The 14,606-nt window shown below is 39.3% G+C and overlaps 1 protein-coding gene across 2 annotated transcripts; it reads right to left on the bottom strand.

The window, feature by feature from the left end:
- Positions 1–579: 579 nt before the first annotated feature.
- Positions 580–13,214, bottom strand: LOC108521240 (RNA-binding motif protein, Y chromosome, family 1 member F/J-like). 2 transcript variants are annotated; one of them, XM_017860971.1, is made up of 10 exons: positions 13,105–13,214; positions 11,141–11,253; positions 10,565–10,668; positions 7,362–7,584; positions 5,340–5,492; positions 3,247–3,361; positions 2,195–2,305; positions 1,719–1,829; positions 1,531–1,619; positions 580–1,126 (listed from the first exon to the last, which is right to left on the bottom strand). In XM_017860971.1, the coding sequence occupies exons 2-10, from the start codon at positions 11,247–11,249 to the stop codon at positions 828–830; spliced, it is 1,314 nt and encodes a 437-aa protein (XP_017716460.1). In that variant the 5' UTR covers positions 11,250–11,253; positions 13,105–13,214; the 3' UTR covers positions 580–827. The 2 variants fall into 2 exon arrangements, with proteins under 2 accessions (XP_017716460.1, XP_017716461.1); XM_017860972.1 differs by lacking the exon at positions 1,719–1,829.
- Between the last annotated feature and the right edge of the window lie 1,392 nt (positions 13,215–14,606).

Genomic DNA, 14,606 nt, shown 5'->3' on the forward strand with positions numbered 1-14,606 from the left:
GGCGGGTATTCAGGGAAGAAGCAATGGAACCCGCAGGGTTTTGGGATTTGCTATCCAGGAATCCCTGTGCACCAGACAGTGTCTGGCCCATGAGACAGGAGGACAGCATGTGGGTCCAGCAGGGCCTGAGTCTCCAGGGAGGCTGGCATTCTCCCCAAGGGGCGTGGGTCGGTAGATGGAGGGGAAACTGGGCTGTGGGGTCAGGTAGATGGGACACTTATCACTTAGCCAGGTGGGAGTTCAGGAGAGGGCCTAGTGAGCAGCGGCCTAACTGGCTGGTGACATCCTGTTCCAGTGCTGCATGTATGCACACAAGCATTGCCCCGTGCATCCTCTCCAGGATGCCTCACCTGGGCGAATAGAAAGCAAGGCACACAAGATCCTAAGCTTATGGTCTTGAGTGGCCCCAGAGGGAGGTCCCTAGGATCACTGGTCCCAGGAGAGGCAGGCATGCAGGGTCTCTTCAAGACGGGTAAAATGCATAAGCGCAGCTCTCCACGCAGTGGGTATCTTGCCCTGATGATGTCAGCCACGGCAGACCCATAGCCAGACAAGAGATGTGAACAGAGGCTTTCAAATTTTATTCTGAAAATTTTAAGGTAGATATTACATCTAAACACTTTTCAAATAGCATTAACAAGTATGAAATTACTTTGAAAAAAATTCCTTTTGCTTTGAATACCTCAAAAAATTCATGGAGGAAGTTAGTCTCTACCTCTCTCCACAAAACCAATACGTTTCTTATAGTAATATGCAGAAATAACATTTCAATTTTCGATGTGCAAACAAGGTTTGGTATGCAATAACTATTACTTTGAATACTTGCTTTAACATCTGCTTAAGTCTCCTTTTTCAGATCTACTTTCGTCACCATCTACTGTAGAAGAAACATAACTTGAGCTACCATATGCTTCACGAGGAGCAGGGAGCAACCTATCCAGAGAAGGCAGATTCCTTTGGTCTTTTCTGCCAGCATGCTCACGACCACAAGAATAAGAATCACCACAGCTCCTTGAGTAACTCTCCCAACGTCTGCCATATCCATCTCGTGTATTATAATCACGGCAGGTGCTTCCACCATAAGACATCCGAGGCCCTCGTGCAGGTGGTGCACCATGAGAGGTCCCTGCAGGGTTGATAAAACAATACGTTGGACTGCATTTAAACATTTTTACTGCTATCACTAAAGCATGAATTAAAGTACTATTTTGAAATATCTGTTTTCCTCTGCCTTTGTTGCCAGGATATTAATTAAGCCTTCAATAGTCAGGTTTTATTTAAAAGAAGTGTAAGAGTAGTATTTGGAAGCTTAACAAATTTAATTCTAAAATAAATGTTGAGTCACATTTTCTGAATATGAACTGAAATTCTCACCTTCATATCATTCCCTATGCTTTATACTGTTAAGAATACTCAATATTTAAACATGTTATATTTATCCTTTATAATTTTCCTTAGAATTTCATTAAAACCAAGATCTGTTCTATTAAATACAATTATATAACTTACAAATCCATCCTGGACCCTTACCATATCCCTGAAATGCATCTCTATAAGAACTTCCACTTGGACCTTCAGAATGATCTCTACCACGGGCCGCACTGTAGCCATCAGGATCACTAAATTGAAAAAAAAGAAAAAAAAAAAAGCTTTTTTTTAAATGTCAGAATGAACAATTTAAGAAATCTATTTGACAAATCCAGAAAACATGACATTACCTATATCCTCTAGAGGAATGTTCATCCGGACTACAACGACCATAATCAGGGTATGTATAGTCTTTAGGTGGTAGAGCAAAATCCCTGGATTCTCGTGAACTTGGACGATTTCTGTGGGCATAAGTTTAAGCAACAAATTTTAAATTTTCAGCTTCTAATGTCCAAAATATAATTAAATTACAACTTAAACTCAATTAAATTGCCAAACATCTAAATAAATATTACTCCAAATAAAATAGCCAAAAGCCCAAAAAGCACATGGAACCGATACTCATAATCAGTGATTCAGAGAATGCGTTCCAAATCCAAAAGGAGATTCCACACTTCACAAACACACTGGAAGCACAATAAATTGTACAAAGCAGGAAATAGCAAGTGTTTGAGAGGATGCAGATAAATTGGACCCCCGATACAATGTTACTTGGACTGGACAATTTAAGAAATCTATTTGACAAATCCAGAAAACATGACATTACCTATATCCTCTAGAGGAATTTTCATCCGGACTAGAACGACCATAATCACGGTATGTATAGACTCTAGATAGTGGAGCATAATCCCTAGTGTCTCGGGAACTTTGATGAGTTCTGTGTGTATAAGTTTAAGCAATAAATTTTAAGTTTTCAACTTCCAGTATCCAAAACATAACTAACTTACGGCTTAAACAAAATTAAAAAGCCAAACATCTAAATAGATATTTCTCCAAATAAAATAGGCAACAGCCCAAAAAGCACATGGGACAGATACTCATAATCAGTGATTCAGAAAATGCATTTCTTTTTTGTTTTTTTATACTTTAAGTTCTGGGGTACATGTGCATGATGAGTTAATGGGTGCAGAAAATGCATTTCAAATCCAAAATGAGATGTCATATATCCCACACACAACCTGGAATGGCAGTAAATTTTAAAAAGGAGGAAATAACAAGTGTTTGAGAGGATGTAGATAAATTGGAACCCTGATACAATGCTAGTTGGAATGGAAAATGATGCAGCTACTATGGGGAAACGTGGTGGTTCCTCAGGAAAGTAAACATAGCTATCATAGGACCACACAATTCCACTCATATACACCCAGAATTGAATATGTGTACTCAAACAAATATTGGTGCATAGAAATATTGGGGCAGAAACAACCCAGATAAAATAATGGGTTAACAACTTGTGGAAGGAGTAAAGTGCTATGATGTAAATGAACCTTCAGGACATCACGGATAAAAAAGAAGTTGTGTTGTGTTTGAGCCCCATTAACATTAAATGCCTACAACAGGTGGTTCAGAGGCAGAACACAGGTCGGTGTTTGCTAGCAGCTAAGGAAAGGAAGAAAATGGAAGGGACTGCTTAACTGGTAGTTGGAGTTTTAATTTAGAGTGATGAAAATGTTTTGGAACTTGATGGAGGTAGTTGCTGCATGACACAGAATATGTTAAACACCACTTAACTAGTTACCTTTTAATATTTAATTTTGTTATGTGAATTTCATCATCACAACAAAAAAAATCAATTGTGTTTCTTCATTTTTCCTTTACCTCTCCTTAGTTGCATAACCATCATCTCTTCGTGACATATGGTCATTTCTCCAGGAAGAGGTTGGCTCTCTGCAGGGAGGACTTCCATAATTCTCTCTTCCACGTGACATGGGACCTTTAATATTAAAATGATGGAACATTTTGTAAAGAACACCAAATCTAAAACACTATTTTCTCTTCTCTCAAACAACTTCTACAATTCTATTTCTTCTATGACTCCGTTCTTCATTTCCTAAATTACTAGGCAGTCATGACACTGAATATTTCTTATGGCTTTGGATAATCCCATGGCTCCCACAAGGCCAGTTCTTTTAATGAAGCTGAAGCCAAACATTAATTCTTAGGTAAAAGTTCATTGGTAATGGTTAATAACTTAGTTATTATTTTTATTTTCATGTGAATTACTGATGACTACTAATAATACAGGAATAACACATAAAACTATCAAACTAATCATGGATTTTAAAGTTTACATACTTCTCAGCTGAAGAAAGTAAATTTTCCCATGTTGTTCAGTTCAACTCACACACACAAATACGGCTACCTTTGAATGACTGCACGCTAAATGTTTACATAAAAGTTCTCCTTTATCACTAACTGGTTGGCTCTATTTTAAATATTGACAAATGAAAATGTGCTAGTGAAGATTTTCTAATGATGGCCAAGATTTACTTTTACTGCAATAAGCAATACTATGAAAGGGGTCATTACAACAATGTTGCTATTTCAAAATAGAAAAGTTTCTCCTTTAATATACTCTTCACCTGCTATTCCTTAGAGGTCACTCTTTCACCTCTGATACCTTCACTGGCTAATTTTCCAACGGAAATGTGTTGGCTTGTAGATCCTAAAGCCCATAAATACCTACCTTCACTGATACTCTACATATGAAATGTAAAATTGAAAATGGCAGTTTTCAATTTCCTCCATATTAGGGTGGAGGACTAAGCAAGAATTTTAATTTGTTCTGCTTAACTTCTTTGCTAAGAACTTTTATTTATTGTCTTGTTTTCTTCTGTCCAGTCTGCAGTCTCACAATTCTCCTTCTCAAAACTATTACTTTCAATCCAACTGCTCACCTCATGTTACTTAGTTCTAAATTCTCTCCTCAAATAATTTCAAATCTTACACCAAGGATCTTGTGTTACCGTTTAAACATCCCGGTACAATCTCAACTATTGATTTACATCACCCTATATTTCACAACTCTGCACATCTGTGATATCCACTAAATTTAAGAATATTGGACTCCTTCAGGTCTACCTTTCAAGCCTTAAATTTATTTTAAAATAATGTTTAAGTCCAGTGACTCCTTGTCTGTTAAATGCTCTTCTAGTTCTTTTGAACCTTCATATAAGCAGTGGGAATGCCTTGCACATATGCATTATTGAGGTGTCAGAGGTTGGATGGCCAGGCTCAGCGGCTCACACTGAATGAGTGTGGAAGGCGGAGGCAGCTGGACTGCTTGAGCCCCGGGCTTTAACATCAGTTTTGACAGTGTAGTGAGATCCTCTCTCTAAAAAAAATAGGAAAAAATTTAGCTCGGTATGATGGTGCATGCCTGTAGTTGCAGAAACGTGGGAGGCTGAAACAGGAGAATTGCCTGAGCCGAGGAATTTGAGGCTGTCATAAGCCATCATCTCACCAATGTACTCTGACCTGGTAAGAGCAAGACTCCAACCCAACAAAGAAACTGAACAAGCAACTTTTAGACTGGGACACCAGGGGACCACTACCAGGGGATCTAGTAAACGGAAGAATTAATTAGATGAAGAAGACTCCCATCAAAGAATACTGCTGGGAACTTAGAGGAAAATTAAGGGGAATTTTCTAGCAAACACAGGATTAAAAGGAATGTTGGCCTCACTCTAATCACTTCTTTGATCTGCAGTGAGAAGTTCAAGTATTTCTTCAACATAAATCTGAAATGTACCTAGTGAGATAGAAACTATAATAAAAGCTATCAGTCAGTAATTACATCCATGTATATGTCACTTCTCTTTTCTTCAATGAACTTAAAGCTAAGCATTCAGGTAAAATAGCTCATTTTTAGTGATACAAAAACTACAGTCTTTCTGTCAGGTAGCATTTACCTTGGCTCCCAATCCAACTATTGCTTCTTGCCATAGCAGAAAGAGCAGATATTTTAGGAAGAGGACCTCCACTTCTTGAAGATGGACCTCTTTTAACTGGAATGGCTCCCCTAGAAGAACTCATGTTGAGATCAAGAGTGTATCCACCATCATCTGTATTTCAAACAAAATCTTTTTAGTTAACTAACATCACTGTTTCTTAAATGGCTAAGTTTTAGTTCTTTACAAAGATTTTCTACATATTATAATCTTACAAATTCACATTTGTCTAAACCAATAAAATTAACATTTCTATATGAAATTAGTACAGTTCAAGCAATAAAAGTCCATTTAGAAAATCTAGAAAGAAACTTAAGTATCATAATATATTGGTGTGAGAGAGAGATGCGGGAAAATGGGGAGTGAACAGGGAGCAGAAATCTATCAATAAAATATCTAAGTATAATATACAAAAAAAATTAAAAGAAAAATGATAAATGACTGATTATATCATTCTGTTATGAGGAAAAATTTTCAAAGCATATCATAAAGATAAACGAAATTCCATTCAAAGAAACTCAAATATTTACAATACCAAGAAGTGACATATCAGGAAAATACATTACCTCTAAAATTTGTTAACACAATATAGAATTCTTAAAATTCCCTTATGAGACATTAATTTTCCGATTAGACTATGCTGAATTTTAATAGTCTTTAAGAATTGCATATTAATTAATATAAAAATATTTTTGTAGATCTACAAAAATGTAGCTATATGCCAAATACCAGGTGGTGTTACAGGTTAGAATATATACATTCTCATACATGGCAAGGTGTAATTGAACCTCACCCTCAAGATCAATGGCGACAAAATAGCCAGGAAGCCATGCATCTTAAAATGAAGCAAACACTGCAATTTCAACTTTAAAAAACATCTCCAGTTAATTACATATCTGGTCGTTAACACTCCAAATTAATTGTTAGAGTTTCGAAGTTGGTTAATAGATAATACAAGTTATTTATTTACTTATTTGTTTATTTATTTATTGAGATGGACTCTTGCCCAAATCATGCAGGCTGGAGCACAATGGCATAACCTTGGCTCACTGCAACTTCCGCCTCCCAGGTTCAGCGATTCTCCTGCCTCAGCCTCCCAAGTAGCTGGGATTACAGGTGCACGCTACCACACCAGGCTAATTTTTTGCATCTTTAGGAGAAACAGGGTTTCACCATGTTGGCCAGGCTGGTCTGGAACTCCTGACCTTGTGGTCCACCTGCCCTGTACTCCCCAAATGCTGAAGTGACAGGCGTGGGACACCTCGCACAGCCCATCCAGTAGTTTTATCTTTTTTTTTTTTTTTTTAATACATGGTTTGTTACTCTTTTATATGTAAAAATGGACCCCTCATTTTCTATTGAGTAAATCACTCATAAATATCATTTTCAGTGACTCATCCTCCAGCAAAGATAGATACATACATACCTGTGAAGCAGTGGTTTTTAGACCTTTCCAGAGTCACAGACAATTTTCAGAAATTAAAGTCCTACATTACTTAAATTGAAAATGCTTTATGGCAAGCCAATGCACAAATTTTCCACATTAAAATTATCAATAGATTTGCATAGATATTTGCACATGTATACACAAGAAAACAAATATTGCAAAATCAATCTTAAGTACTGAGTTACTTTTTTTCCTACTGGAAACTTTTAAATATTCCACCATACTTTGATAATATAACTGATATGAAATTCTGTGCCCCAAAGTAGAAAACTCTAAAGTATAATGAATATAAATGAGTTCTGCAGAAAACTGCTGAGTACAGGCAATCAGCATTCATAAACTCAATTCAGGTTGAAATTTGTGTTACTTCAATGCAACGCTATTACAATTTTAAAACAAATTTTAGACATTAGTTCAGTCATTCCTATAATACACCTTTAGTACTTAGAAATAATTTTGCTTCTTATCAATAAGTTAATCTTCTGTTCATAAAGGAAATACATAAAATTGAGAAATTTTGATATCTTCAAACTTACTTTCTTTCAGTCCTATGGTTCCATCTTTACGTTTTAAAACATTACCCAAGTGTCCTTCATGTGAGGGAAGCCAGCCTCTTATTCCTCTACTACTTCCTTTTGCAGATCTCAGACTTCCTGAAGGGCTTCTGTTTCTTGAAGAAGGTGGTGGTCTCCGCCTACCACCACTTTGAAATGATGGTTTCTTGGCTTGTTCTACTTTTATTGCTTTTCCATCCAAAGACTAAAAGCATTAAGGGGACTATCAACAACACTGGCACATTTAATGTAAGCACATTTTACAGACTTTTTAGATCAACTATAGTTCAATTTGAGGTATTTTCTCCCAAAGGAAACTTTTTTCCTCCTAAAATGAATACATCTTTCACAATGCCAAATTTGAGACATTTACTGAGCATATGCCTTCCATTAAGAGATCAAACACAAATTCTATTATTCAAACACCTTGAAAACTTCTCCTTTATTAAAAAAAAAAAAAAAAAACTCAAACAACAACAAAGATTAACCATCACACCTTCTATGGAAGAATGTGGCACATCTGTTTTTTACAATATATAATACACTTCATCTGTGTATTCACATCACTGATTTAAAAGTTTCACTGTCCCAATGAAACTTGTGTCATTTAAAAAAGTGAGGTTACTTTTTCAGTAATTACTCACATTAGTCATTATGAATTGTTTCTCGTTTGATTTGCTAATACTTACATAAAATATCCCCATATGATTTACAATGCTATATTTACTCTAAAAATGTTTCTGTGAATGTGATCCTTGTTTGATCTCATTAAGGTTTCTTGCCTTACTTTTTTCTTATATTGCCTTAAATACGCCCCTAAAAAATGACTCTTAATATAGTACTTCATATAATTTCTCAAAAATTTGTAAATATCCTAATTAATTTCACAATAACATTTTTCACTGTAATCTTGTCTATAGGCCATAGCAATTTTGGAAACAGTTCAGCTAATAACTTGATTTAAAAATTCCATGCCTTTTATTATTTGGGGGAAGTAAGTCTCAAATTCCTTACAAAACCTCTTGCAGCCACATCGCCAGTTGTTCCTACCTTGAAACTACTTTTGTTATTTCTGGGCCGAAAATATTTTCCCCAGATTTGCTCACGGCTGCTTCCTTCCCAGTCAGACAAATTCTGAAGTCAGCCGAAATTCCTTAACTGTTAATTCTCCCTGAAAACTCTAAGAACTTCCTTTATTGGCTGTCTTAACATTTATGTGCATATAACATTCATATTTATTTTAACACAATAAGACATGTGAGATGAAGTAATTTAGAAATAACATTGTCTGGACACAGTGGCTCACACCTGTAATCCCAACACTTTGGGAGGCCGAGGCAGGCGGATCACAAGGAAAAGAGTTAGAGACCATCCTGGCCAACAGGGTGAAACCCCATCTCTATTCAAAGTACAAAAATTAGCTGGGTGTTGTGGCACGTGTCTGTAGTCCCTGCTAGTCGGAGGCTGAGGCACGAGAATCGCTTGAACCCAGCAGGCGGAGGTTGCAGTGAGCCAAGATAACCCCCACTGCAATCCAGTCTAGCAACACAGCGAGTCTGCATCTTAAAAAACAAACAAACAAAAACTCTACACAAATTATCTGCTCTTTTGCTTGAAAAATAGGGGGAAGAAAGAAATTATCATAGATTACGATACATAAGTCAAAATTATCTCCATCACTACCACAAAGCCACGAACCAAAAGCTACTCTCGGTTTCTACCACAGCTTAATCTACTAATTTATAAGAGTGAATAAAACCCTACTCTCTGCTATGTGCCTGGAAGTATGCTAGATCTAACAGAAATAAAAGCAACTAGGAAGACTTAAATATGCATTATATACAATTTCACAATCAACAGATTAACACATAGTACAGTGAGTACAAAATACCTACAGTATGCAATGAGGAAGAAAATATGAAATCTAAGTTGTTTTTGAAGCATAAATTGTTATTTGTGAGACATGCATCAGGAAAGATAATTCTCAAGAAGTCCAAAAAAGCATCTGGGGATAGCATAAAGACTAGCAGGAGCTATAACCAGATTGGGATAATGTTATTTATTTATTTATTTATTTATTTATGTATTTATTTATTTATTTTGAGATGGATTCTCGCTCTGTCACCAGCCTGGAGAGCATTGGCGTGATCTCGGCTCACTGCAACTTCTGCCTCCCGGGTTCAACTGATTCCCCTGCCTCAGCCTACTGAGTATCTGGAACCACAGGCACACACAATCACACATGGCTAATGTTTTTGTATTTTAGTAGAGACAAGGTTTCACCATGTTGGCCATTTTGGTTTCATTCTCCTGACCTGGGGATCTGCCCACCTCAGCCACGTCCATGGTGGTGTGAGCCACCATGTCGGGCCTCATTAGGATACTATTATAAAGCAAAAAAACTGCTAAAGGGCCCAAAATGGAAGGATCTTGACTACAGTGTACAGGAATTCAATAGTTAATAGAATTACATAAAATTTTAAAGCTTTAGTAAACACACAATAATCCCTAGATTTAAAACTCAGCAGGACAAGAGACCATTGGTTGGGTCAAATCAAGTCCCCAAACACACTGGGGAAATGAGTAATTGGATATTCATGTTACATAAATCACTCTAGTGACAGGAAAGAAACATCCTTAGGAGAAAAGAGCCAGGATGGGGCAAAAATGCCAGGTACTTCTTCTGTTATCTGACTTCAATGTTCTCATAGTATTTTCTATTTTCAAGGACTTAACATTTAAATATACTTTCTCAAGAATATATTTTCAGAAAATGGGAAAGAATCTTTCCTTCTTGTGAGTTTGTCTAGATGTCTATCCACAGTTTGTCTACGCTCTAAAAGTATTTCCATGAATTGGAAGTAATTCCATTAATAGCATTTAATAAATGTTGACTTATTACTTTCATTTACATGAAGGTTCCTTCCAACTTTTAAAGCCCTTCAAAACCTTTCAAAATCTATTTACACTCATACTGAAATACAAACATAGAAAAATTATATATTAATTTATATAATGTTAATTCCAATACCCTTCCAAACTACACTTGCATGTATATGACATAAAGAAGAGGATGGCTTCATATGACTTTCTATTATCTTCAAAAGTTTAGTAATATTAGAAAGACCTATACATACTGTTAATTGAAGAACAGAGTTAGAATATTATTAATAAGGGACTCTTACCTTTCCATTCATATCTTTGGCAGCATTCTTAGCATCTGCAGGGTTCTCAAAAGTAATAAATGCAAAACCTCTGGATTTGCTGGTTCGATCCTTTATCAAAAGAACTAAAGTATATGAACAGCTTTTACATTCATATAATGGACTCACCAAGGTGCTAACCATCTGAAAGTTACATCAAACCAAAAAATAATTGCATTCTACATCATTACTATGATTCTTAATACTAAGTCAACCCTATAGTCAGCCTATTTTATTCCAGTTTGTTCCCTAACTCCACAACATATTTAGTTTTCCTCATATTCCTTTCTAAGTAGTAGGCTATCCTTACCACAGACCCTTAACCTCGTACTATGAGAATTTTCCAGATATCAAACAGATAATTCAAAATAAGAGTTTAAAACTAATAAGGCATTTTAATGTAGGTATACAACGAACTTTGAAAAAAGTATATTTTTTCAAAACATACATATATATTTAAACATACATAGTTTAAACATACATATTGAAATATACATATGAAATTACACACACACACACACACACACACACACACACACACACGGCTTTAAGAGTTACCTTCTGATATGGGACCATGTTTCACAAATACTGCTTTAAGCATCTTTTCGTTGGTTTCTCTATTGAGGCCACCAATGTAAAGCTTGCCAGGACAATCTACTTCTACCATTGTGCTGCAAATGGTAAAAAATTATCTATATTTAGATAAAAATAAATAAGCTAAAAAGATAAAATTTTATTACACACTATATTGAAAACCCAAGTAAAACCCTTCCCAAGGCTGACATCTTTCTAGCATTTCTTACTTCAAATATGTAAAATTTGTAACACACAGAGCAAAAGGGTCACTAATTTCATGGACAAATGCTGCATTTTAGTATGTACCTGATAAATTCTCATTTCTAAAAATTAGATAAGAAAAGCTATCGTAATTTTCCTAAGTTGCAATATAAAGAATGCCCCCATTTAAATAGTGTTATTTGAAAACTATATATTTATGAGGTACAGTGTGATGTTTGTATATTTTCTTTCTTGAGATGTATATCTCCCACACTTGAGATGTGTATCAGTGCACTGCTCAGTGCAGCCTCCTCCACCCAGCCTCAACTGATCTTCTCACATCTCAGCTTCCCAAGTAGCTGTTACTAGAGGGGCTTTCTACCAGGGCTGGGCAATTTTTTGTGTTGTTTTAAATAGACACGGGTTTCCCCATATTGCCCAAGCTGGTCTCCAAATCCTGGGCTCAAGTGATCTGCCAGCTTGGGACTACCAAAGTGATGGGATTTCAAGGGTGAACCACCACGCCCAGCATGGTATCTGGATAAAAGACTAAATCAAGCAAATCCAAATGTTCTTGGGGGAGAACATTTTAAATATTTTACCATCTTTTGGTGATTTGAAATACACAATAAGTAAAAGATCCCCAAACCCTGGCCTTCAACCCGTACCTATCTGTGGCCTGAACATAATGCCTGAGGGTGCCCTGTAACACCTGTCTGTAGAGAATGTAACACCTGAGGATGACCTGAGGTGGTACAGTTTTAACCGGAAACCATCCTCCCTATTCCCCCGCTGCCCCACCCTGTCCCCATGGCAGCCCTGCTGCCCCACCTGTCCTCTGTCACACTGCCCCTACCGGAAGCCCAGTCCCACCACGTGCCGCTTGGGGCCCTGCCGCCAGCCCCTCCTCCCAAACGCGTCCACTTCGCCCTCTTCTTCCCCTGCGCAACCCTTGTCTGAGGAAAAATTGTCTTCCACTAAACCGGTCCCTGATGCGAAAATGGCAATAGACTAAAGGAGCCCATTATGTTACCCAGGCTGGTCTCCAACTCCTGACCTCAAGCCATCCTCCTACCTCCGCTTCCCAAATGGTAGGATTATAACAGTAAGTCAGTGTGTCAGGTTAACTGAAAAACTTAAGCTCCTCCATTTTGTCCCAGTTACCTATCTAACTCCATTTATCTCGATTACACCCACTTATTCGGTTTAAATTATTTACGGTGCCGGAGATACATGAAACATGTTTCAAATACTGTCATGCAAGGAGGGAGACAATTACAGGCTTTACAGAGGGACATTTAAACTGAGGTTATTTATGTCACCATATTTCTACATACACTAAAGTAACACAATTTATGTCAAAATTTGATAATTCCTTCCAAGCAAATCAGACATGTGACATGTGCCAACTAAAAGTGTAAGTTTTTAACCTTAGGGGTTAAGTATATTGCCTGTATTTTGAATTATGACCACATTCACAGAGAAAAACCGCTTTAATAAAAAATGCCCATGAAAACAATGGCGCCTTAGCACCATCTCCCACAGCTCGTCGGACACATTAGGCAGTTAAGGTAGAATCCTCAAGAAAAATCAGTGAGTTTAATAAAAATGAGTTTCTTAATAGCACTGAGGTGTTCTCTCCCCACTGCCTCCTCCCATAATTCAACACCCACACATAGAAAACCCATCCCCTTTTATAGACAAAATCTCAAACATTTGCTTTCAATTGTTGCCCAGAGACCAACCTGTCCAGAGAAACAGAAAATACAGGAACTTTTCAATAGGACAAACAGCCTGAGGTTCGCCCGGCCCTCAGGTCGTATGCTTCCGACTTCGGGACACCACAGTGCCAACTGCAGGAACTGCAGGAAAGCTGGCCGGCGTGAGAAGCACGCCTAAGCCGCGGCCGGAAATCCCGCCTACCTCCACCGGCCAATCATAGGGAGGGCGGTGGGCGCCGGCCAATTATTGCGAAGGCTGTAGGCATCTCCGGAGGCGCGCCACTCCTGGCTGGCCTGTGTAGCTGCATCCTCTCTCTGTTGCTCCTCTGAGAAGCTGCGTCTGCCTTATGCCAGGTGGTGGTGGATTCAGTCACACGTACACTGTGAGCCCTTTGGAATTGTGGGCATGGAAGACCTACACCCTAACTGACATCTTGAGTGTGGCAAGACATTAACCCACAGGGAACACATGAAAACATCTCACTTCGTTACGCAGGTTAGGCTGATGGTACGGAATACTGCAGATCCAAAGGGGAGAGAGAGGGACCAGCGCTACCTGCTGGGGCGAGGGCGGCGGCAGTGGCTTGGCGGGGAGTGGGACAGGGCGGGTGCGTGGGACTAAAGTCTACTGGTACGTTGCTGAGGTGGAATTTGTCTGCACCAGAAGCTGAAACCCTGCAAGGATCCTCTCAGGTCTAGGCAAATGCAGACTCCGAGTTCCATGCTTCCTCCCTGAGCATGCTGTACTCATGGTGGCATTACAAAGGGCCTCTCGTCCTGTGCCGTGGGCACACGGGAGGCCAACCACCATGGTCGCCAATCCGGCGATCCATGTGCACTGCCTTGCTGGCGCAGAGGCTCTCGCAAGCACAGCGGTGGCCGTGGTGCCTGCTGGCGGAGCTGTGGAGACCATGGCCTCGGCCTCCGACTCCAGGGCTACTGTGCGCAGCTAATCCTGCCGGGTATCTGTGCCCCCTGGCGAGTGTGACAGGCTATGGGTCCTGGGGGCTCCCCAGGAACCCTGTATCCACGTACGTGTGGGACGTGGTTCTCAGCAGGGCAAGGCCCGCGGGCCTGTCCAGGAGCTGCCCCCAGAGGCGAGGGGTGCTGGGGGCGTGGGGTGGCCTGCACAGACTTTGCTCTGTGGGAGCCTCAAGGAGGGCACCAAGTTAAGGCTGGAGGCTGTGCAGAAGAGGGCAGCCTGTGCACAGAGCAGGGAGACAACCCTGGGGGAAGAGGCATGCTAGTGGGGAATGACGTCGTGGCAGAGATGGAGGTGGTGGCCAAGGAGGATGCCAACGTGGAGTGGCAGTAGGAGGACCTGCAGGCACAGCCCCAGTACACACCGGCCAGCAACTGACTCTCGACCTCCTTCACTTGGAGCTGAGCTATATGAATGTCCCAGGCTGCAGGGCATTCCCGGCTTCTGGGCCAGAGCCATATCCTTGCAGGTGCCAATTCGGGATGGCAGGCAGCAGAGGGTGGATGCCAAGCTCCCTGGAGCAGGGTTGGGGGAAACAAGGTGG

This window comes from Rhinopithecus bieti, unplaced genomic scaffold, assembly GCF_001698545.2.
Source record: "Rhinopithecus bieti isolate Rb0 unplaced genomic scaffold, ASM169854v2 scaffold_58393, whole genome shotgun sequence".
Classification (NCBI taxonomy): domain Eukaryota; kingdom Metazoa; phylum Chordata; class Mammalia; order Primates; family Cercopithecidae; genus Rhinopithecus; species Rhinopithecus bieti.

Bases quoted from the DNA above. Each gene is read 5' to 3' on its own strand.
- LOC108521240 (XM_017860971.1), bottom strand. From the start codon at position 11,249: ATGGTAGAAGTAGATTGTCCTGGCAAGCTTTACATTGGTGGCCTCAAT. The intron at 7,585-10,564 runs GTAAGAGTCCCT...TAATGCTTTTAG, and splicing joins CCAAAGATATGAATGGAAAG to TCTTTGGATGGAAAAGCAAT. The intron at 2,306-3,246 runs GTAAAGGAAAAA...TTATACACACAG, and splicing joins GGTTATGCAACTAAGGAGAG to AACTCATCAAAGTTCCCGAG.